Here is a 22,820-nt window from a genome sequence, read left to right as displayed (position 1 = left end):
CTATAGCAGTCTAAGTCATATGTCTCCTATAGCAGTCTAAGTCATATGTCTCCTATAGCAGTCTAAGTCATATGTCTCCTATAGCAGTCTAAGTCATATGTCTCCTATAGCAGTCTAAGTCATATGTCTCCTATAGCAGTCTAAGTCATATGTCTCCTATAGCAGTCTAAGTCATATGTCTCCTATAGCAGTCTAAGTCATATGTCTCCTATAGCAGTCTAAGTCATATGTCTCCTATAGCAGTCTAAGTCATATGTCTCCTATAGCAGTCTAAGTCATATGTCTCCTATAGCAGTCTAAGTCATATGTCTCCTATAGCAGTCTAAGTCATATGTCTCCTATAGCAGTCTAAGTCATATGTCTCCTATAGCAGTCTAAGTCATATGTCTCCTATAGCAGTCTAAGTCATATGTCTCCTATAGCAGTCTAAGTCATATGTCTCCTATAGCAGTCTAAGTCATATGTCTCCTATAGCAGTCTAAGTCATATGTCTCCTATAGCAGTCTAAGTCATATGTCTCCTATAGCAGATTTACATTTGACATTTTAGTCATTTAGCCGATGCTCTTACCCAGAGCAACTTACGTGAGAGCATACATTTAAAAAAAAAAAATCTTACTGGTCCCCTGTGGGAATTGAACCCACAACCCTGGCACTGCAAGCACCATGCTCTATCAACTGAGCGGAATACAGAGTACACGCCAGATGTAGTGGGGTATACACATACCAAATTATTATATGCCGTATTAGTACATGGCTGGATTGATATACAGTGACCTCTAGTGGTGATGTTATATATTGCAGCTACCTCAGGAAATGTATATATTATTCAGTGTCATCACTGTCTTGTCATCTGTCCTTTCACTAGACGTTAAATGGTATTGAATTGAAATGGGGGAGTTCTATTAGTTGAGCAAGATCAATCATACTTACGCCCACTTTTAATATAGACAAAGTTACTTATCTTACTGAAGAATTAAACTTTTTATTAAACTATTATTTCCATGTACTGTAACTTGTCTGCTAATGGCCACGCTGTGTAGTTTAACATATCCTGGTTGTCATATCAGATAATAAGGTAGTGATTAGTATCACAAGTATTTGATAGAAGAGAAAGGGAGAGGATAATATGATACCTTGGATCCACTATCTCAGTTTCCACAGCAACCGGTATTAAATACCATGCACTCTGTGGCGGACTTTGAACTGGCAGGCAGATGGGTGTGGAGACAGGTGAGGTAAGCCAGTTGCATTCCAGGAAGAGAGATCTCTGACTACAGACATGGTAAGAAAAAACAATTGAATTGTTTTGTGTTTCCTAATTTCTGTACATGTTTAGGCCAATTCATGGTGTATTGTGTTTTTCCTCAGGCTAAATTCCTGTCAGGAACTCAGATCAACGGTAAGGTGTGCTATATTGTTTGCTAGCTTTTCTTTTGGTGTGGGAGGTCACATGGGACATAAATAATGTCATTATTTTTCAATAAATTGATATTGAACAGTAGAGTAAAATGTTGTGATACAAACTTTGAGAGCAATGTCTTTTTAAAAAGGGCATTTTAGAAAATAATAATCCCAATTGAGGTTAAAAGTATGATTTACTTATTTCTCTACACTTGAGACAAGAACATTTTAATTGCCTCCTTGGAGAGGAGAAACATTGTGCACTGTTTTTAGAATGGATTATCATGGTTTGTTTTTTAGTTTCTTTTCACCCAGCACATTAGTGCATTATTTGCCTGTTTTTCCTCTTTCTGTAGAGTTCAAGGAATGTTTCTCCTTGTACGACAAGAAGCGCAAGGGGAAGATTGAAGCCAAGGACCTGATCACAGTTATGCGCTGTCTGGGGACGAGTCCCACCTTCGGTGAGATCGACCGACACCTGCAGATCCACAAGATAGGTACGCCATCAAGGGCCCCTCACTTACCCAGGGGGCATCTCAGTAGTCTAGAGTGACTGACCCTGGGGGGCATCTCAGTAGTCTAGACTGACTTACCCTGGGGGGCATTTCAGTAGGTTAGTGACTTACCCTGGGGGGCATCTCAGTAGGTTAGTGACTTACCCTGGGGGGCATCTCAGTAGTCTAGAGTGACTTACCCTGGGGGCATCTCAGTAGTCTAGAGTGACTGACCCTGGGGGGCATCTCAGTAGTCTAGACTGACTTACCCTGGGGGGCATCTCAGTAGGTTAGTGACTTACCCTGGGGGAATCTCAGTAGTCTAGACTGACTTACCTTGGGGGGCATCTCAGTAGTCTAGAGTGACTGACCCTGGGGGCATCTCAGTAGTCTAGAGTGACTGACCCTGGGGGAATCTCAGTAGTCTAGAGTGACTGACCCTGGGGGCATCTCAGTAGTCTAGAGTGACTGACCCTGGGGGAATCTCAGTAGTCTAGAGTGACTGACCCTGGGGGCATCTCAGTAGTCTAGAGTGACTGACCCTGGGGGCATCTCAGTAGTCTAGAGTGACTGACCCTGGGGGCATCTCAGTAGTCTAGAGTGACTTACCCTGGGGGCATCTCAGTAGTCTAGAGTGACTGACCCTGGGGGCATCTCAGTAGTCTAGAGTGACTGACCCTGGGGGCATCTCAGTAGTCTAGAGTGACTTACCCTGGGGGAATCTCAGTAGTCTAGAGTGACTGACCCTGGGGGGCATCTCAGTAGTCTAGAGTGACTTACCCCTGGGGGCATCTCAGTAGTCTAGAGTGACTTACCCCTGGGGGCATCTCAGTAGTCTAGAGTGACTGACCCTGGGGGCATCTCAGAAGTCTAGAGTGACTTACCCTGGGGGGCATCTCAGTAGTCTAGACTGACTTACCCTGGGGGCATCTCAGTAGTCTAGAGTGACTGACCCTGGGGGGCATCTCAGTAGTCTAGAGTGACTGACCCTGGGGGGCATCTCAGTAGTCTAGAGTGACTGACCCTGGGTGCATCTCAGTAGTCTAGAGTGACTTACCCTGGGGGCAGTTACAACTGGTGTTGGAGTGAAGGGTAGCTCTCCAGGAACAGGGTTGGGAGAGCCCTGGTCTAGAGTGACTTACCCTGGGGGCATCTCAGTAGTCTATAGCAGGGGTATTCAACTCTTACCCTACAAGGTCCGGAGCCTGATGGTTTTCTGTTCTACCTGATCATTAATTGCGCCCACCTGGTGTTCCAGGTCTAAATCAGTCCCTGATGAAATGGGAATGATGAAAGAACACAGTGGAACTGGTTGAGTTTGAGGGTTCTAAAGGGACGTCCTCTCCTTCACCTGCTTTACCACAGCATGTTTAAAGGTCTGCAGATGAAGGGAACAAGCAGGGAAGCGGAAGACATTAGAATATTGAGGCGGCTCTAGACACCTGTTGATCTAGCCATACTGTTTATGAATCGTAGTGAGGTTTTGGCTGTAAATTATTTAGTAGGCAGGCAAGCCGCTACTTGGGGGATGGGTAGAGGGAGAAGTTGTCACAGTGAGTGTAACCTACACGTTAGCTGAAATCTGTCCCAAGCTTGTTCCAATTACATTTATTACATTAAAAAAATATTTATCTTCTCTCAGCTCTTCATAATTGCTGCACTGAACTTTTTAACCTGAGGGAAGTACTAAGAAATATTAAAACCAATTAACTGATTTGGTAATGTGAAAATGGCTTTGGTTAGAACACGTTTGACGCAACATAATTTTTTCCCATCAATCCCCAACTTCCCGATTACAATATTGAACAGAATGTTTTTCTGAGAGTCAAAAAGTTTGTCTGCTCTGTTACTCTGAACTTTATGCCCTTTTGCAGTTCATTATTTTACACATTTAAACAGACAGCCCAATTCTGATATTTTTTCACTGTTTCACTTTTACCAATCAGATCAGCGCTTAAAAAGATCTGATGTGATTGGTCAAAAGATCAATTTGTGTAAAACATTTCAGAATTGGGCTGCCTGTGTAAATGAAGCTATATTGACACACTCTACTACCCTAACAAGTTATTTTATTGAAGAAGTAAGGAATAATCAACAATGTTCAGTACAGTTGTATGAAAATATACCACAACTCGGCCATGTAGCAGATAACCAGTCACTTTAACAGCAGCATTTAGGCCTATTTTGGATCAATGGTGCCCTTTGCAGGTGATTAGTTCTATGAATATCCTTCCTTCTCCAGATAAGAAGGGCGAGCTAGACTTCTCCACCTTCCTGACCATGATGCACCGGCAGATCCAGCAGGAGGACCCCAAGGCGGAGATCCTGGAGGCCATGAGGATGACGGACAAGCAGAAGAAGGGCTACATCCTGGCCTCGGAGCTCCGGGCCAAGCTCACCAAGCTAGGAGAGAAGCTCACTGATAAAGAAGGTAGCCTACAATGTGTTTCTATCACTAGGGGTTTTATCTGACATGGATTAAGACCGGACTAGATATCATGCCTAATGGAGCCTCTATTGAAAATGCTGTTTAATGCAGGAGCAGTAGGTAGGCTTAATCTGGGTCCGGGAAACTGGCCCTGAAAGTGCAGCTCAACAGTCTGAATTGGCTCCTTCTTAAAATCTCTTATAGATCATCTGCACTGATCTGAACACATGGTAGAGGTAAAAATAATCAAATATAACTGGTATACCTTTACCTGGTATTAGTTTATCAGTTCAGCTCTTTTAACCCTTTACACTTGTATACAGGTTGAAAATGTCAGATTTGGACAGTGATAAACACCTAAATTGGAACTCAGTGTCTGTACAGTAACATACTATACATGACGTCAGAGCTCAGGCTCTGTGCTTCACAGCTCTGTCTGGGTTTTGACTGACAGCCGATCTGAACTTGAGCACTGCAGCGACAAGAAGTTGCCCCCATCCCTCCAGCTAATTGGGAAACTTTTTAAAATGTTTTGTCTGCGTGAGGGAAACGTTGTAAATTAAGAGGACTCTATGTATTTTGAAAGATGAAACGTTGAGGATTATAATAAATACTGCTTTGACGTCATACAAGCAAGCCTAACACCCGTGAGTCCAAATGTGCACTTCACATTTCCATGTCATAAATCTAATTTCATATACAGCGTTTATGATCACCATGTTCGATGTATAGTTACAAGAAGACATGGCGTCATACCCTGGTTTATTTTGAACAGAAGGAGCCTGTCTGTCTACAGTGAAGAACATTTGCCTTGGCACACGCACCTGAATGCACTCATGATGCCTTTCTATAGACTGGTTTGGTTGTTTAGCAACAACCGCGCAACTATGGGGTTGGCTTAGATTGTTGAAACGGCAAATATATTTGTATTTATTGAAAACACAAATAAATGTTTGCCATATTAGCAGAGACATGACATCTGTCCAAACACCTCAAAACAAGACATGACAGTTGAAGCCTTTTCTTTGAGTCATAAAAGTGCTTTGACATTTCTTAGGAAATGTGCCCACTTTGGAGAGGTGTGTGGCCACTTAGACAGCAGTTACACCTCTCTCTCAAACCTCTTATTGTTCTGTCTTATGTTGCAACTACAACACATTTTACAGGAATATTATCATGTTACTGAATGTATCCAGAGTATTTTCACATTTCGTTATCAACAAATGTGGCAAAAAAGTACATAAAATGTCAAATGCACATAAAATCAAGTGCTTGGATTCAGTCTTGTCAGGTAAACTGTTGTCCTCACCTCTTGGTCTAATAATCTCTAAACTGTTCCCTTTCAATTGCTACCATGGTTATGCATATGCTTTTCATATTTCTTCTGTAAGAAACATTTCAAGGTAGCCTAACCAGTTCAATACCAGGCTGTGTCACAGCCAGACGTGACCGGGAGCCCCATGTTGCGGCGCACAATTGGCCCAGCATCGTCCGGGTTAGGGGAGGGTTTGGCCGGAGGGGGATTTCCTTGTCTCATTGTGCTCTAGCGACTCCTTGTGGCGGGCCGGGCTCTGACACATTGGTAAGGCTGGCTTCCAGGTTAAACAAGCAGTGCGGCTTGGCAGGTCATGTTTCGGAGTACGCATGGCTCTCGACCTTCGCCTCTACCGAGTCCATTGGGGAGTTGCAGCGATGAGACAAGATCATAACTACCAATTGGATATCACGAAATTGGGGAGAAACAAGGGGTTAAAAAAATATACAAAAATAATGTAGCCCTATCCATAGGCCAATTTACAGGAGTGTAAAGGGTTAAATGAGTGCAGAAACAAGGCCACTTTAGACTGTTGTGATGCACCAAGTGGCTCCAAGAGACCCTATGGAAATACACATGCAGATGGGAGCTTCCCCGCTGTGGCTCCAAGAGACCCTATGGAAATACACATGCAGATGGGAGCTTCCCCACTGTGGCTCCAAGAGACCCTATGGAAATACACATGCAGATGGGAGCTTCCACACTGTGGCTCCAAGAGACCCTATGGAAATACACATGCAGATGGGAGCTTCCCCGCTGTGGCTCCAAGAGACCCTATGGAAATACACATGCAGATGGGAGCTTCCACACTGTGGCTCCAAGAGACCCTATGGAAATACACATGCAGATGGGAGCTTCCCCACTGTGGCTCCAAGAGACCCTATGGAAATACACATGCAGATCGGAGCTTCCCCGCTGTGGCTCCAAGAGACCCTATGGAAATACACATCGGGATGGGAGCTTCCCCACTGTGGCTCCAAGAGACCCTATGGAAATACACATGCAGATGGGAGCTTCCGCACTGTGGCTCCAAGAGACCCTATGGAAATACACATGCAGATGGGAGCTTCCGCACTGTGGCTCCAAGAGACCCTATGGAAATACACATGCAGATGGGAGCTTCCCCGCTGTGGCTCCAAGAGACCCTATGGAAATACACATGCAGATGGGAGCTTCCCCGCTGTGGCTCCAAGAGACCCTATGGAAATACACATGCAGATGGGAGCTTCCACACTGTGGCTCCAAGAGACCCTATGGAAATACACATGCAGATGGGAGCTTCCCCGCTGTGGCTCCAAGAGACCCTATGGAAATACTCATGCAGATGGGAGCTTCCCCACTGTGGCTCCAAGAGACCCTATGGAAATACACATGCAGATGGGAGCTTCCCCGCTGTGGCTCCAAGAGACCCTATGGAAATACACATGCAGATGGGAGCTTCCCCACTGTGGCTCCATGAGACCCTATGGAAATACACATGCAGATGGGAGCTTCCCCACTGGGCACACACTGGTTGAATCAACGTTATTTCCACGTCATTTCAATGAAATTGAATTGATGTCTGTCCCAGTGGGTCAAGTCATCCTCATTCTGCAGGCTCTAGTTTTGTCTAATCTTAATTATTGTCCAGTCGTGTGGTCCAGTGCAGCAAGGAAAGACCTAGTTAAGCTGCAGCTGGCCCAGAACGGAGCGGCACGTTTTGCTTTAATTTGTAATCAGAGGGCTGATATAAATACTATACATGCCAGTCTCTCTTGGCTAAGAGTTGAGGAGAGACTGACTGCATCACTTCTTCTTTTGATAAGAAACATTCATGTGTTGATAATCCCTAATTGTTTGCATAGTCAACTTACACACAGCTCTGACACACACACTTACCCCACCAGACATGCCACCAGGGGTCTTTTCATAGTCCCCAAATCCAGAACAAATTCAACAAAGCGTACACTATTATATAGAGCCCTTATTGCATGGAACTTCCTTCCATCTCAAATTAACAGCAAACCTTAAAAAACAGATAAAGCAACACCTCGCGGCACAACGCCTCTCCCCTATTTGACCTAGATAGTTTGTGTGTATGAATTGATATGTAGGCTACGTGTGCCTTTTTAAAAATGTATATAGTTCTGTTCTTGTCTAATGATGTTCTGTATTATGTCATTCTGTGTTATGTTTCAAGTTGTGTGGACCCCAGGAAGAGTAGCTGCTGCTTTTGCATCATATAATGGGGATCCTAATAAAATACCAAATGTGTCAACACATACATGAACTGATTCTTGTGTAAATTTGCAAATTATAAAACACATAATTTGAATGGAGTTAATTTTTTTAAGTTTCTACCTGCTAACATACTTGTTGTTGGTCCCAGATCAGCGAATTAACATGAAGTTATTTCCCCTCTAAACTTTGCAGTGGACGAGCTGTTCAGAGAAGCCAACGTGAAGTCTAATGGCAAGGTGCACTATGAGGAGTTCACCAGGATGGTGACACTACCGTCAGTGGATTACTGAGGGACAGGACAGGAGGAGATGACGTCCTTTATGACAGGGAAGCATGGTCATGGAAGGGACCTGGTTATGCTGCACTGAGCATTACCCAACCATCTGCATGCACTGAGCATTACCCAACCACCTGCATGCACTTAATTTATTGATCATCTAGGTTTGTGTCTATTGTACGCTACTTTCTATCATTTATACTAGTGCATTTGATTAATTAAATTGATCTTCTTTTTTTTTTAATTGAGGGTTTTTAGTTGACTTGCTGCAGGAAGAGTAGCTGCTGCATGTGCAATATGTAATGGACATTCAAATAAACAAAATCACCTAAAATATCCCTTTCGATATTGAGTTTTAAACAGTTTGTTGAACTTGTGTTCTAGGTGTAGGATTTTATAAATGTAGTTTACATGATGCAGTCATCCAAGCTCTTTCAGCCATACCATGGAACTAATAAGTTGTGCATGTTTGTTCCTCCCACAATATTCTTTACAGTAACAATTTAAGTCAATATTTACATGTCATAATAACCTAATTATTCAACATCATTAGTAGGAATATATATATTTTTAAATACTAGATATGTAGGAAGGACTGAATTCTTTGCACACACACTGGGCATTTTGTCAAGTGTGCAACTGCAGCCTGCAATTCGAGGTGAATTATTTGTGCGCACACCATGCATTTTGGGTGTAAATTACGCATGTCAAAGGAATTCTCTGCCTAATGTATTGTCAGTAAGCATATATTATTTTTCCAAGAATGTAATGCCATTTTAAGTCCTCCAATATTGCTAATCCATTATTAATGAGTGCAGGGGGGCAGGAAGAATATGTGGAGAATATACATGGAACTGACAAAATGAAGGAAACCCTTGAGTAAATGAGGGATATCAAAGTATATTGAAAGCGGGTGCTTCCACACAGGTGTGGTTCCTGAGCAATTAAAACATCCCATCATGCTTAGGGTCACGTATAAAATTGCCCAGTTGTCTGTCATTTTGGCTACCATGGCTAGAAGAGATCTCTGACTTTGAAAGAGGGGTCTCAAAGGAGCACAGCATGTTTAGAAAAACATTAGAGAATGTGTGTCACTAGATCTCAACCTAATTGAACACTAATGGGAGATTCTGGAGCGATGCCTGAGACAGTGTTTTCCACCACCATCAACAAAACACCAATATGGAATTTCTGGTGGAAGAATGGTGTTGCATCCCTCCAATAGAGTTCCAGACTGGTAGACTCTGCCAAGACACATTGAAGCTGTTCTGGCGGGCACGTGATTGCCCAATGCCCTATTAAAACACTTGTTGGTGTTTCCTTTATTTTGGCAGTTACCTGTACATGTCTCCTTCATTTCATCATGACCCAGCACCCAGCGTTTCCCAAACTTGTTCCTGGGGGACTCCAAGGGATGCACATTTTGGTTTTTGCCCCCTAGCACTACACAGCTGATTCAAATAACCATAGCTTGATGATGAGTTGATTATTTGAGTCTGTCGTGCTAGGGCAAAAACCTAAATGTTGTCCCGAGGACCGAGTTTGGGAAACGCTTCAACACACCTACCAAACGTAATAGTTTTATTTTGATTTAACCAAGTAAGACCCATTGAGGTTAGAAACCTCTTGCCAGGGTGACCTGGCAAAACAGGGAAATAGCAGCGTGTACATAACATGTTTCAAAAAATACAAATACATAAAAAATATTAAACTGTAGCTATCAAAAACATTGTCTTAAAAACCGGGAAGAACACTTAACTCCCCAAACTTGAATATCTTTTGAAGCATGGTCCAGGATGAAGGGGAATTCTGGGGGAAAAAATCTTGTTTCCCCATATCAGTTCTAGACTTAGGAACAGACAAGGACGGCAGCGACTGAACGAAGACTGTATTGAGTGACTGATCTGGTCAGGAAGGAACAGAGACGCTGCCTTATCAATGCTTTCTATTTACACACAAGTGTACCAGTGTGTTTGCACCATGGAGAGAGAGGTCCATTGCACCAGGGCATACAAATCACAGTGATGGGTGAGAGAAGTATCTGGTGTTGGTGATACGTCTTAAAAGCACCATGATACACTGTGTCCAGAGTTAAGGTACTAGCTAAGGCCTGCATATAGGCACTATAATACAGCACCGATAACAAAGTGCTTTGAACAAGATCCTTTCTGACTAACATTGAAAAACAAGTTTTGTTCCTAAAATAAAAACCCAATTTCAACTTCAGTTCTCTGGTGTTAGTTATTAATGTGCTGTTTAAAATTCAGCTTTTCTTCTAACCAATTCCCAAGATACTTATAGGTGACCTTATCAGTTTGCTGACTTTTTAGAGTTAAAATCTGCAAGTGACTCCATGTGTCTACTTTCAAAGAGAAAACCATAAATGTAGCTTTCCTTGCATTAAGCACAAGTTTCAATTCGAACAGCATCAAAAGCCAACTGTAAATCCTGAAAAGCCTTCAAGATGTACTAGAATAAATAATTGTGTCATCAGCATACAGTCTTCGCTGTATCATGTATATGCATTGTAAAAAGGATCAGACCTCAAATTGAGCCCTGGGGAAATGCTTTCATAAGCCTTTGAAATTCAGATGCAATACCCTCTGTGCTACACACTGCATTCTGTCAGAAAGGTGGTTCTGGAACCAATCCAATGCTTCAACACTTAAACCAACCTTTTTTGGCCAGGGAATGGTCAACAAAGGCCTTTGATAAGTCAATAAAAAGTGAAACACCGTGATGTTTCTTGTCCTGAGCATCTAGAATATCACCTACAACCTTAGTTACGAGAGGGACAGCAAAGATCTCTGCACCAATTTTGGGAAAATAAGGGTTAAATTGGTCCGGGCCGGCCGCTTTCTTAATATTAATAGATTTGAGTGTCATTACGATTTCTGAAAGTGTAATCTCGGTCAAATGAAGTAGATAACCTTAGGCCGGATTCCGGAGTTGTCGACCTTCCCAAACTCTCTATATGAACGAAGAAAATAGACATGCAAAATAGACTTATCTTTATTTATAATGTACTGTCTACTTGCAATCCATTATAGCGTCGCAGTTACAGCACAGCTTGTGCGGCCTTGCGCATGAAGTAATCTCCAATAACGCATTGAATATCTTCAATCGACCATTTCTCGACATCTAATGAGTTTTAGTAATTGGTATCTAGCGTTTTCGAATGTTGCAAATTGACCCACACAACATATTGTCTGAATATATCAATCGACCAAGATGCTTAATTTATATGCGCTTTATTTCACATACATTGCAATGACCCTTTTACATTCAGCCATATATTCAGATACCACAACAGAAGCACTGATAACATATTAATAGGAGCACATTTATTTAGATTTTGATGTACCAAAAATGTGTGCATTGGCTCTGAATGGCAATGTGTGAGCTTGAATGGACGACAGAAGAAACATCTCAACATTCCAACAAAAGGTATAATATCCACAGGGAATATTGACTTCGGTGTACTCTAAATTTGTGACTCTCTTATCTTAAAATCAACATGTAATCATTGCGCGTAAAGTTTACCAAGTACATGTCCTACCCATCCCAGTGCGTGCCAGGGACGCACCAAATTTCTGTAAATACTGCTTTTCACTCCGTTGGCCTACTCTGCGCAATTGGTGCCCCGTGGGTAATGACAACATTGGGAACTCAAGAACTCTGTCATTTATAGTTCCAAAATGCATGCGTGATTGATTACAGCAAGTCGTTTCATAAAGTAAGTGCGTTATGTCTGGTGGATGCACTGTGAATCTTCCGGTGCCATTCCGGGTAGACCCGGTATTGCGGGAAGATCCGGTCTGTCAATAAATGATAGTCGACATTGTGTGGTGTCTTGAACATTCAAGGGAATAACTACTTGGTTGTCGTCGTGTGTTACACGTGTGTTGCACGTCCCCGTAAACGTACGTATTGTACAGGCTTTGGAGATGGCTGGTGAGGAAATTCTCCAAAACAAATCCTTCAGCATCTTTCTGAATTCTCGTCGCATGAGACAATACAGAACTGGGTTCAAGCAGCTATTGGCATGCGCGAGGCACACAGTCACCGGGAATACATAGGTGTGGACCAAATAGTAGGATTTATCCCAATTGACAGCGTTAAATTTCACCAATACACCCCAGAATGTGATGGCGTGATTTGGCATCCAGCAAAGAAAGAAGGAGAGGACCACGATGGTGACAGATTTGGTCACCCTCGACCTCCTTTTGGGGTGGTTGTTGTTCATGCTCCTCAGACGGATAAACCGTAAAAGCATCAGATAGCAGACGGACACTATCAGCATGGGTATGACGAACGCTATGATGATTTTTTGGAGATGATAGAGCGCGAGCCAGTCATGTCCCTCGGGGAACCTGATGAGGCAGAGCTTCTCCCCAGCCACTACTGTCACGGAGGAGAAAATGGTAGTGGGAGCTGTGGCAATGGTTGCGGAGACCCACAGCACCGCGCACACCAATTTCACCGAACACGACCTCTGTCTCGACCGGTTCTTCAGAGCCGAGGCGACAGACCAGTATCTGGTCACACTCATAGCAGTCAGAAAGAACACGCTAGCGTACATGTTCATAACTGTTACGGAAAGGATGATTTTACACATGGCGTCTCCAAACGGCCAGCTGAAGTCCAGTGCGGTGTCCACTGCCCAGAACGGCAGAGTCAACACAAACTGGAAGTCCGTCACTGCCAAGTTGGTAATGAAAAAGTTAATACTCGATTTCTTCCGGCCCTGTTTTAACCTCATTAAGAAAAAGACTAACAAGTTCCCAATTAACCCTACCGCGCACACAATAGAGTAAACAACCGAGATGATTATCCTTAGAATCGGGGTGCCGTCCGCGGTCACGTCAATATCCTCCAGACTGCCGAATTTGTCATCATCCATCAAAGTCCTGTTCAATGCCAAAATCCCGCTGTGGTTGAGTAGCTCGCCCATCCTCACAGATAAGAATGCAACACCGCTGCTTCTACTAGCATCAGGTCGCTTCTCGATAGCCTATCAAACACAGAATAGTCCTCGCGCTCCATAAAACTGAATGCTTATTTTAGCTGTTCATTTTATGTAATTGAAGCTTGTATGATAAAAGTTATCGTGTCTACAGTCCTTTATAACGTCGCAATCAATGTGAAACTTTGCATCTTGACTGGAGTCTTATACAGGTGCGTAGTCGTGCGCGTTCACAGCGCCTGCCCCGGCATCGCGTGGATTGGTCGATTGAGACATGATGGACCTTTCTGTGATGGACCTTTGTGAATAAACTGCTGATAGGTCTCGACAAAAATATGAATTTTCAGATACCAAAATAAAATAAGTTACACTATATGTATAAAAGAATGTTGACACCCCTTCAAATTAGTGGATCCAGTTATTTCAGCAAATGTCCTTTGCTGACAGGTGTATAAAATTGAGCACACAGCCATGCAATCTCTGTAGACAAACATTGGCAGTAGAATGGCCTTACTGAAGAGCTCAGTGAATTTCAATGTGGATGCCACCTTTCCAACAAGTCAGTTCTCAAATTTGGAAATGTCTAGGAGCATTAACGGCTCAGCTGGGAAGTGGTAGGCCACACAAGCTCACATAACAGCACCGCCGAATGCTGAAGCGCATAGCGTGTAAAAATCGTCTGGCCTTGGTTGCAACACTCAATACCGAGTTCCAAACGGCCCCTGGAAGCAACATCAGCACAAGAACTGGAGCTTCATGAAATGGGTGTCCATGGCAGAGCAGCCACACACAAGCCTAAAATCACCATGCGCAATGCCAAGAGTCAGCTGGAGTGGTGTAAAGCTCGCCGCCATTGGACTCTGGAGCAGTGGAAACATGTTCTCTGGAGTGATGAATCATGCTTCACCATCTGGCAGTCCGACAGACTAATCTGGGTTTGGCAGATGCGAAGAGAATGCTACCTGTCCCAATGCATAGTGCCAACTGTAAAGTTTGGCGGAAGAGGAATAATGGTCTGCGGCTGTTTTTCATGGTTCAGACTAGGCCTCTTAGTTCCAGTGAAGGGAAATCTTAATGCTACAGAAAACAGTGACATTCTAGACAATTCTGTTCTTCCAACTTTGTGGCAACAGTTTGGGGAAGGCCCTTTCCTGTTCCAGCATGACAATTCCCCCATGCACAAAGCGAGGTCCATACAGAAATGGTTTGTTGATCGGTGTGGAAGAACTTGACTGGCCTGCACAGAGCCCTGACCTTAACCACATTGAACACCTTTGGGATGAATTGGAACGCAGACTGTAAGGCAGCTCTAATCGCCCAACATCAGTGCCCAACCTCACTAATGCTCTTGTGGCTGAATGGAAGCAAGTCCCTGCAGCAGTGTTCCAACATCTAGTGGAAAGCCTTCCCAGAAGAGTGGAGGCTGTTATAGAAGCAAAGGGGGATCAACTCCATATCAATGCCCATGATTTTGGAATGAGATGTTTGATGAGCAGGTGTCCAGATAGAGTACTTGTTTATTTATATATATATATATACTTTTTTTTTACCCCTATTTCTCCCCAATTGGTAGTTACAGTTTTGTCTCATCGCTGCAACTCCCGTAAGACCTTGGGAGAGGCGAAAGTCGAGAGCGTGCGTCCTCCGAAATGCAACCCAACCAAGCCGCACTGCTTCTTGACACAATGTCCACTTGACCCGGAAGCCAGCCACAGCAATGTGTCGGAGGAAACACCGTACACCTGGCGACCGTGTCAGCGTGCTTGCGCCTGGCCCGCCACAGGAGTCGCGATGGGACAAGGACATCACGACCGGCCAAACCCTCCCCATGAGGCATCGTCGTCCATGGGTCTCCCGGTCGCGGCGGGCTGCTGTTTTTATATGGGAAAAAAAGGTCCCTGACATTTAGCAAAATATAATGAATTATGGGAGAGTATTTATTTGACCATTCGCCAATACTTTATGGTTTGAATATGACCAAAATAGTGTGGCAAAACAATGAAACAGTTGTTCCTCCCTTGTGCACGAAAGAATACCAAAAACTCCCCCTAGTCTAGCCTACTCATATCGGTTCTCTTATTTTACCAAAGCTTTAACACGGCAGACATTACATTTTAAAGCTATTTTTCCTTCTTAATTCTATGACATTTCCATGTTTATTCTGGACATTTTGTGCCAAACTGACCGTCCTCTTCCGCTAGAGGGGGCAACATGATGGCTCAACCAGCGGTAGATCAGGGAAGGATGCTATAGGGCACATGTCAATCTTGTTCCACGGAGGACCGTGTGTCTGCGGGTTTTTGCTCCTCCTTTGTACTCGATTGATGAATTAAGGTCACTGATTAGTAAGGAACTCCCCTCACCTGGTTGTCTAGGTCTTAATTGAGAGGAAAAACCAAACGCCAAGCATAGGCCCTAGGTGGAATGAGTTTCACACATCATTGCCATAGGGGGTTACACACTATTCTGAGCTCCAAGATGAAAGTATAATTTTCAAAGGAAACATAATGAAATTGATCAGTCGTGTTTATGATTTCCTTGGAGTTTGGGGATTCTCACAGTGCATAATGGACACAGGTCCCGTTATGCATTGGTGCTCAGCGCAGTAACCATGCGAACAAGATTATACAGTACGTTCAAGTGTCGCTGTAGGCATATAATATACAAGCAATATTATTTAATATGGCGTTACAATCGTAATATTAGCCTTTATTGCGTGCCGGGAAGCCTATTTGACATCCGGTTAAATGTGTCAATTCGACTTTCCTCAACTATCCCACTTTATTTACAATTGCACACCATACGTATTTTTATTTTAACAGGCAATCCAAATAATTTAATGTAACAGTCTCCCCATCACCTACCATCCCCTGGGCTACTACTGAAAGGCATTCTGTTCTCTCAAGTCCACCCACTAAACTGTATCGGAGAGGGAGGTTCTTAAGCAAAGTTTGGCTTGTTAGGGAAAGTTCCTAACTGTCAGGGCTGTCGAAGGGGGCTTGATGGAAGAAAGACGGGACAACTTCTTGTCAGCAAACAACACTTACAGTTTACAATTCTTGGAACGCAAAAGACCCGTGTGAAAATCCCCGAGGAAGGATACAACGTCGTACAGAACTTAATTAAGTTTATATCGCCGCCGCCACGCTTTTTATGTCTAAAGTGCATGGTTCTAGTGGGGTATAAGTGGTTCACTACAAAATGGAAAGTGTTTGAAATGACAGTCGGTACAGTGAGGATAAAGCATAATAACATTGTCTTAATTTACGTTCCAACAAGATGATTTACTTGCACAGCGGACTTGCACAAACTTTCTCTCCAATTTACTTTTTGGTTGCAGCGGGGATCTTGGCGATGTTTGACAACAGTAAAACATTTGGATTTGAACAAGAGACGGGTAAGCCAGCCTCTTAAAAATCAATGAATCATTCGTCTGACATAACGTTACTTTTATTTTAAATAGTTTTATGCAATAGTTCAGCTATGCTGGCATTTTAAAATGTCAGTAACAAGGGGACCTCTGCAGACTATTGGCAACTGCTCAGCTCCACATAGCCTCAACTCACACACACATAGCCTAGCGATGTGACTGATCTCCGCAGCCTCAACTCACACACACACATAGCCTAGCGATGTGACTGATCTACGCAGCCTCAACTCACACACACACATAGCCTAGCGATGTGACTGATCTACGCAGCCTCAACTCACACACACATAGCCTAGCGATGTGACTGATCTCCGCAGCCTCAACTCACACACAGCCTAGCGATGTGACTGATCTACACAGCCTTTACACAAACAGACTAGTGATGTGACTGATCTACCCCCCCCCCCCTTTACACAAACAGACTAGTGATGTGACTGATCTATCCCCCCTTTACACAAACAGACTAGCGATGTGACTGATCTACGCACCCTTTACACAAACAGACTAGCGATGTGACTGATCTACGCACCCTTTACACAAACAAACTAGTGATGTGACTGATCTATCCCCCTTTACACAAACAGACTAGCGATGTGACTGATCTACGCAGCCTTTACACAAACAGACTAGCGATGTGACTGATCTACGCAGCCTTTACACAAACAGACTAGCGATGTGACTGATCTACGCACCCTTTACACAAACAGACTAGTGATGTGACTGATCTACCCCCCCTTTACACAAACAGACTAGTGATGTGACTGATCTACACAGCCTTTACACAAACAAACTAGTGATGTGACTGATCTACCCCCCCTTTACACAAACAGACTAGCGATGTGACTGATCTACGCAGCCTTTACACAAACAAACTAGTGATGTGACTGATCTACCCCCCCTTTACACAAACAGACTAGTGATGTGACTGATCTACCCCCCCTTTACACAAACAGACTAGCGATGTGACTGATCTACGCACCCTTTACACAAACAGACTAGTGATGTGACTGATCTACCCCCCCTTTACACAAACAGACTAGCGATGTGACTGATCTACGCACCCTTTACACAAACAGACTAGTGATGTGACTGATCTACGCACCCTTTACACAAACAGACTAGTGATGTGACTGATCTACGCACCCTTTACACAAACAGACTAGTGATGTGACTGATCTACGCACCCTTTACACAAACAGACTAGTGATGTGACTGATCTACGCAGCCTTTACACAAACAGATTAGTGATGTGACTGATCTACGCACCCTTTACACAAACAAACTAGTGATGTGACTGATCTACCCCCCCTTTACACAAACAAACTAGTGATGTGACTGATCTACGCACCCTTTACACAAACAGACTAGCGATGTGACTTATCTACCCCCCCTTTACACAAACAGACTAGTGATGTGACTGATCTACGCACCCTTTACACAAACAGACTAGTGATGTGACTGATCTATCCCCCTTTACACAAACAGACTAGCGATGTGACTGATCTACGCACCCTTTACACAAACAGACTAGTGATGTGACTGATCTACCCCCCCTTTACACAAACAGACTAGTGATGTGACTGATCTATCCCCCTTTACACAAACAGACTAGCGATGTGACTGATCTACGCACCCTTTACACAAACAGACTAGTGATGTGACTGATCTATCCCCCTTTACACAAACAGACTAGCGATGTGACTGATCTACGCACCCTTTACACAAACAGACTAGTGATGTGACTGATCTACCCCCCCTTTACACAAACAGACTAGCGATGTGACTGATCTACGCACCCTTTACACAAACAGACTAGCGATGTGACTGATCTCTGCACCCTTTACACAAACAGACTTGTGATGTGACTGATCTACCCCCCCTTTACACAAACAGACTAGCGATGTGACTGATCTACGCACCCTTTACACAAACAGACTAGCGATGTGACTGATCTACCCCCCCTTTACACAAACAGACTAGTGATGTGACTGATCTACGCAGCCTTTACACAAACAGACTAGTGATGTGACTGATCTACCCCCCCTTTACACAAAGAGACTAGCGATGTGACTGATCTATGCAAACAGTTCACTTGGGAAATATTGACACTTACAAAGATTGTTTTCCCATTTTATGCATCGTATGAGGTGCCGAAATCCCATGAGCATAAGACTCCAAACAGACGCGATGTTCCCAGGCTATACCTATTTCCAGCTTGTATGAGAACAGCTACAGTATTTCAGGTTGTTTCCCCACCAGAGAGATGCATCATTGAGCCGCTTCTAGCGCTTCAGGCCGTGCTTAACATTCTAGTAGCCTAGCTGTAGTTTGTTACCCTAAACTTTACTTGGGTCATGCCTGAATATGTCATATAAATACGCTCATGCTTACCTACCATATCTGTACCTCACAGTGATAGTCACATTCATTCCACTAGTCAATTTAAACTGCCCTGCAAACAACATGAGTGAATGGCATCAGGATTAATTGTGTTCAGTTCTTTAAAGTATTTGCTCCCATTAGTCCAATAACTCATGCTGTGTTAGGATCAGTGGAGGCTGCTGAGGGGAGGACGGCTCATAATAATGGCTGGAACGGAGTGAATGGAATGGCGTCAATCCGTGTATTTGATGTATTTCATACCATTCCACCTATTCCAGTCATTACCACAAGCACCAGTTGCACATCTCTCTTTCCCCCCCCCCCCCCCCCCCTCTCCTTCATCCCTCTCCCCTTGGTCTCCCTGTGTTCTGTAGCAGCCTTAGTGAACAAGGGAAAGGCCTTCCATAAGCAGTCTAGATACACCCTTGGGCTGTTTGACACTCTACCGTCCATACAAATCAACCTTAGCGGGTGCTCTGGGTAGGCTAAGTGTAATGGGTTTGCGAGGCGATGGACTGACACAGGGGAGATAGCTTGGTACTGCAGCAGGGGCATTTGGGATGGCACTTGACACTACTGGTGGGCACTGTCCTCTATCAGAGGATTCAGGGTTGGCATAACACATTCCCTGTGAGAGCGACTCTTAACACCCCAATCGAAAAAAAACAATCACTACCCTTCACCTCCTATATACCTCCACCGCATCTCACCCATTCAAATCAGCTACCTGTTTACTCCTGTGAGACTGGGCTGACTTTTCAAGTGAAACCAGTTCTGAATTACACTTTGAATGTTAGGCAGAAATAAAGATGGCTTAGGGATCTTTCTGTTAGGTCTGTGTTTTATAGAAAGGATTAGTGCAGTTTTTATTCTCCTCTCCTTTGTGATGAATACATTTGTCACGGTCATAGCTTTTCAGGTAAAGAGATGAGAAAGCCATGATGAACAGTAGACATTCCTGAAGGTAGTAGTATAGAGAGATATACAGTAATATTGCCATGGAGATTCAGTCAGTCATGGAAAACCAGTGCTTTGATGAAGCCACTTTCACTATTCATTTACCCAAATAATTAATTGTGAGTTCATCCACAAATCCTGGAAAATGTGCTTGCCGTAAACGTTTAACCTAAGTACTATGAAACAACGTGTACCTACCATGTGAATACACTGTGACTGCCTATGTAACTACTACCATGTGAATACACTGTGACTGCCTATGTAACTACTACTATGTGAATACACTGTGACTGCCTATGTAACTACTACCATGTGAATACACTGTGACTGCCTATGTAACTACTACCATGTGAATACACTGTGACTGCCTATGTAACTACTACCATGTGAATACACTGTGACTGCCTATGTAACTACTACCATGTGATTACACTGTGACTGTCTATGTAACTACTACCATGTGAATACACTGTGACTGCCTATGTAACTACTACCATGTGAATACACTGTGACTGCCTATGTAACTACTACCATGTGAATACACTGACGGCCTATGTAACTACTACCATGTGAATACACTGTGACTGCCGATGTAACTACTACCATGTGAATACACTGTGACTGCCTATGTAACTACTACCATGTGAATACACTGTGACTGCCTATGTAACTACTACCATGTGATTACACTGTGACTGCCTATGTAACTACTACCATGTGAATACACTGACTGCCTATGTAACTACTACCATGTGAATACACTGTGACTGCCTATGTAACTACTACCATGTGAATACACTGTGACTGCCTATGTAACTACTACCATGTGATTACACTGTGACTGTCTATGTAACTACTACCATGTGATTACACTGTGACTGCCTATGTAACTACTACCATGTGAATACACTGTGACTGCCTATGTAACTACTACCATGTGAATACACTGTGACTGCCTATGTAACTACTACCATGTGATTACACTGTGACTGTCTATGTAACTACTACCATGTGATTACACTGTGACTGCCTATGTAACTACTACCATGTGATTACACTGTGACTGCCTATGTAACTACTACCATGTGAATACACTGTGACTGCCTATGTAACTACTACCATGTGATTACACTGTGACTGCCTATGTAACTACTACCATGTGATTACACTGTGACTGCCTATGTAACTACTACCATGTGAATACACTGTGACTACCGATGTAACTACTACCATGTGAATACACTGTGACTGCCTATGTAACTACTACCATGTGAATACACTGTGACTGCCTATGTAACTACTACCATGTGATTACACTGTGACTGCCTATGTAACTACTACCATGTGAATACACTGTGACTGCCTATGTAACTACTACCATGTGAATACACTGTGACTGCCTATGTAACTACTACCATGTGAATACACTGTGACTGCCTATGTAACTACTACCATGTGAATACACTGTGACTGCCTATGTAACTACTACCATGTGAATACACTGTGACTGCCTATGTAACTACTACCATGTGAATACACTGTGACTGCCTATGTAACTACTACCATGTGAATACACTGTGACTGCCTATGTAACTACTACCATGTGAATACACTGTGACTGCCTATGTAACTACTACCATGTGAATACACTGTGACTGCCTATGTAACTACTACCATGTGAATACACTGTGACTGCCTATGTAACTACTACCATGTGAATACACTGTGACTGCCTATGTAACTACTACCATGTGAATACACTGTGACTGCCTATGTAACTACTACCATGTGAATACACTGTGACTGCCTATGTAACTACTACTATGTGAATACACTGTGACTGCCTATGTAACTACTACCATGTGAATACACTGTGACTGTCTATGTAACTACTACCATGTGAATACACTGTGACTGCCTATGTAACTACTACCATGTGAATACATAGGTGTGATTTGAGACACGTGTGGTAAAGTGGGATCCTTTTTAATAAGCCCATTACAAATCATGGGAGACGGAACCGAGGTGAACTGTCCATCTTCTCATGTACTATTTAACATGTTGTACATCATGGCTGACATGACCCTGGACTGGAGCACTAGTTAGGGACAGTGACGTGTGATCCGACATGACAGATCATGTGCAAGTGGTTTAATGGTCTCTGACACATTAATGTCTTCGTGACACCTTTTTATCACCTCCATTTCCTATGGGCTGTCAGTTCCTGTTAGTATGCGAAGGGTTTGATTCTGTTTCAACATCCCCACTAGCATACTACTTGTTCACCACTAGCATACTACTAGGGCACCACTGGTATACTACTAGGGCACATCTAGCATACTGCTAGGGCACGTCTAGCATTCTACTAGGGCACGTCTAGCATATTGCTAGGGCACATCTAGCATACTGCTAGGGCACGTCTAGCATATTGCTAGGGCACATCTAGCATACTGCTAGGGCACGTCTAGCATATTGCTAGGGCACGTCTAGCATACTGCTAGGGCACGTCTAGCATACTGCTAGGGCACGTCTAGCATATTGCTAGGGCACGTCTAGCATACTGCTAGGGCACGTCTAGCATACTGCTAGGGCACGTCTAGCATATTGCTAGGGCACGTCTAGCATACTGCTAGGGCACGTCTAGCATACTGCTAGGGCACGTCTAGCATATTGCTAGGGCACGTCTAGCATAGTGCTAGGGCACGTCTAGCATACTACTAGTGCACATCTAGCATACTACTAGGGCACGTCGAGCATACTGCTAGTGCACGTCGAGCATACTGCTAGTGCACGTCGAGCATACTTCTAGGGCACGTCTAGCATACTTCTAGGGCACGTCTAGCATACTTCTAGGGCACGTCTAGCATACTTCTAGGGCACGTCTAGCATACTTCTAGGGCACGTCTAGCATACTACTAGTGCACATCTATCATACTACTAGGGCACCA

General features: G+C 43.6%; 3 protein-coding genes across 4 annotated transcripts in view; 2 read left to right on the top strand and 1 right to left on the bottom strand.

The window, feature by feature from the left end:
* The first annotated feature begins 405 nt into the window (after positions 1–405).
* On the top strand, positions 406–10,304 carry LOC120049929 (calmodulin-like protein 4). 2 transcript variants are annotated; one of them, XM_038996449.1, is made up of 5 exons: positions 406–1,284; positions 1,371–1,401; positions 1,760–1,900; positions 4,140–4,328; positions 8,053–8,165. In XM_038996449.1, exons 1-5 carry the CDS (start codon positions 1,282–1,284, stop codon positions 8,148–8,150), a joined length of 462 nt encoding a protein of 153 aa, XP_038852377.1. In that variant the 5' UTR covers positions 406–1,281; the 3' UTR covers positions 8,151–8,165. The 2 variants fall into 2 exon arrangements, with proteins under 2 accessions (XP_038852377.1, XP_038852367.1); XM_038996439.1 differs by having other exon boundaries at positions 406–1,401; positions 8,053–10,304.
* A 1,578-nt stretch (positions 10,305–11,882) lies between these two features.
* Positions 11,883–13,091, bottom strand: LOC120053333 (relaxin-3 receptor 1-like). Its single transcript, XM_039000460.1, has one exon. The coding sequence runs from the start codon at positions 13,089–13,091 to the stop codon at positions 11,883–11,885; it is 1,209 nt and encodes a 402-aa protein (XP_038856388.1).
* Positions 13,092–16,102: 3,011 nt separating this feature from the next.
* The window catches only part of LOC120053322 (A disintegrin and metalloproteinase with thrombospondin motifs 7-like), a 28,617-nt gene continuing 21,899 nt past the window's right edge, over positions 16,103–22,820 (top strand). The window contains exon 1 of the mRNA XM_039000451.1: positions 16,103–16,500. Coding sequence (XP_038856379.1) covers positions 16,383–16,500 — 118 coding nt within the window. The 5' untranslated portion in view covers positions 16,103–16,382. The remainder of the gene's footprint in view (positions 16,501–22,820) is intronic.

Source organism: Salvelinus namaycush, chromosome 1 (genome assembly GCF_016432855.1).
Source record: "Salvelinus namaycush isolate Seneca chromosome 1, SaNama_1.0, whole genome shotgun sequence".
In the NCBI taxonomy this organism is placed as follows: domain Eukaryota; kingdom Metazoa; phylum Chordata; class Actinopteri; order Salmoniformes; family Salmonidae; genus Salvelinus; species Salvelinus namaycush.
Note: the sequence above shows the minus strand (reverse complement) of the source record. Positions and strands in the feature narration are given on the sequence as shown.

Coding starts and splice junctions, on each gene's coding strand:
- LOC120053333 (XM_039000460.1), bottom strand. CDS start 13,091: ATGGGCGAGCTACTCAACCACAGCGGGATTTTGGCATTGAACAGGACT.
- LOC120049929 (XM_038996439.1), top strand. CDS start 1,347: ATGGTGTATTGTGTTTTTCCTCAGGCTAAATTCCTGTCAGGAACTCAG. Junction 1,402..1,759: donor GTCAGGAACTCAGATCAACG/GTAAGGTGTGCT, acceptor CTCTTTCTGTAG/AGTTCAAGGAATGTTTCTCC. Junction 4,329..8,052: donor GAAGCTCACTGATAAAGAAG/GTAGCCTACAAT, acceptor TAAACTTTGCAG/TGGACGAGCTGTTCAGAGAA.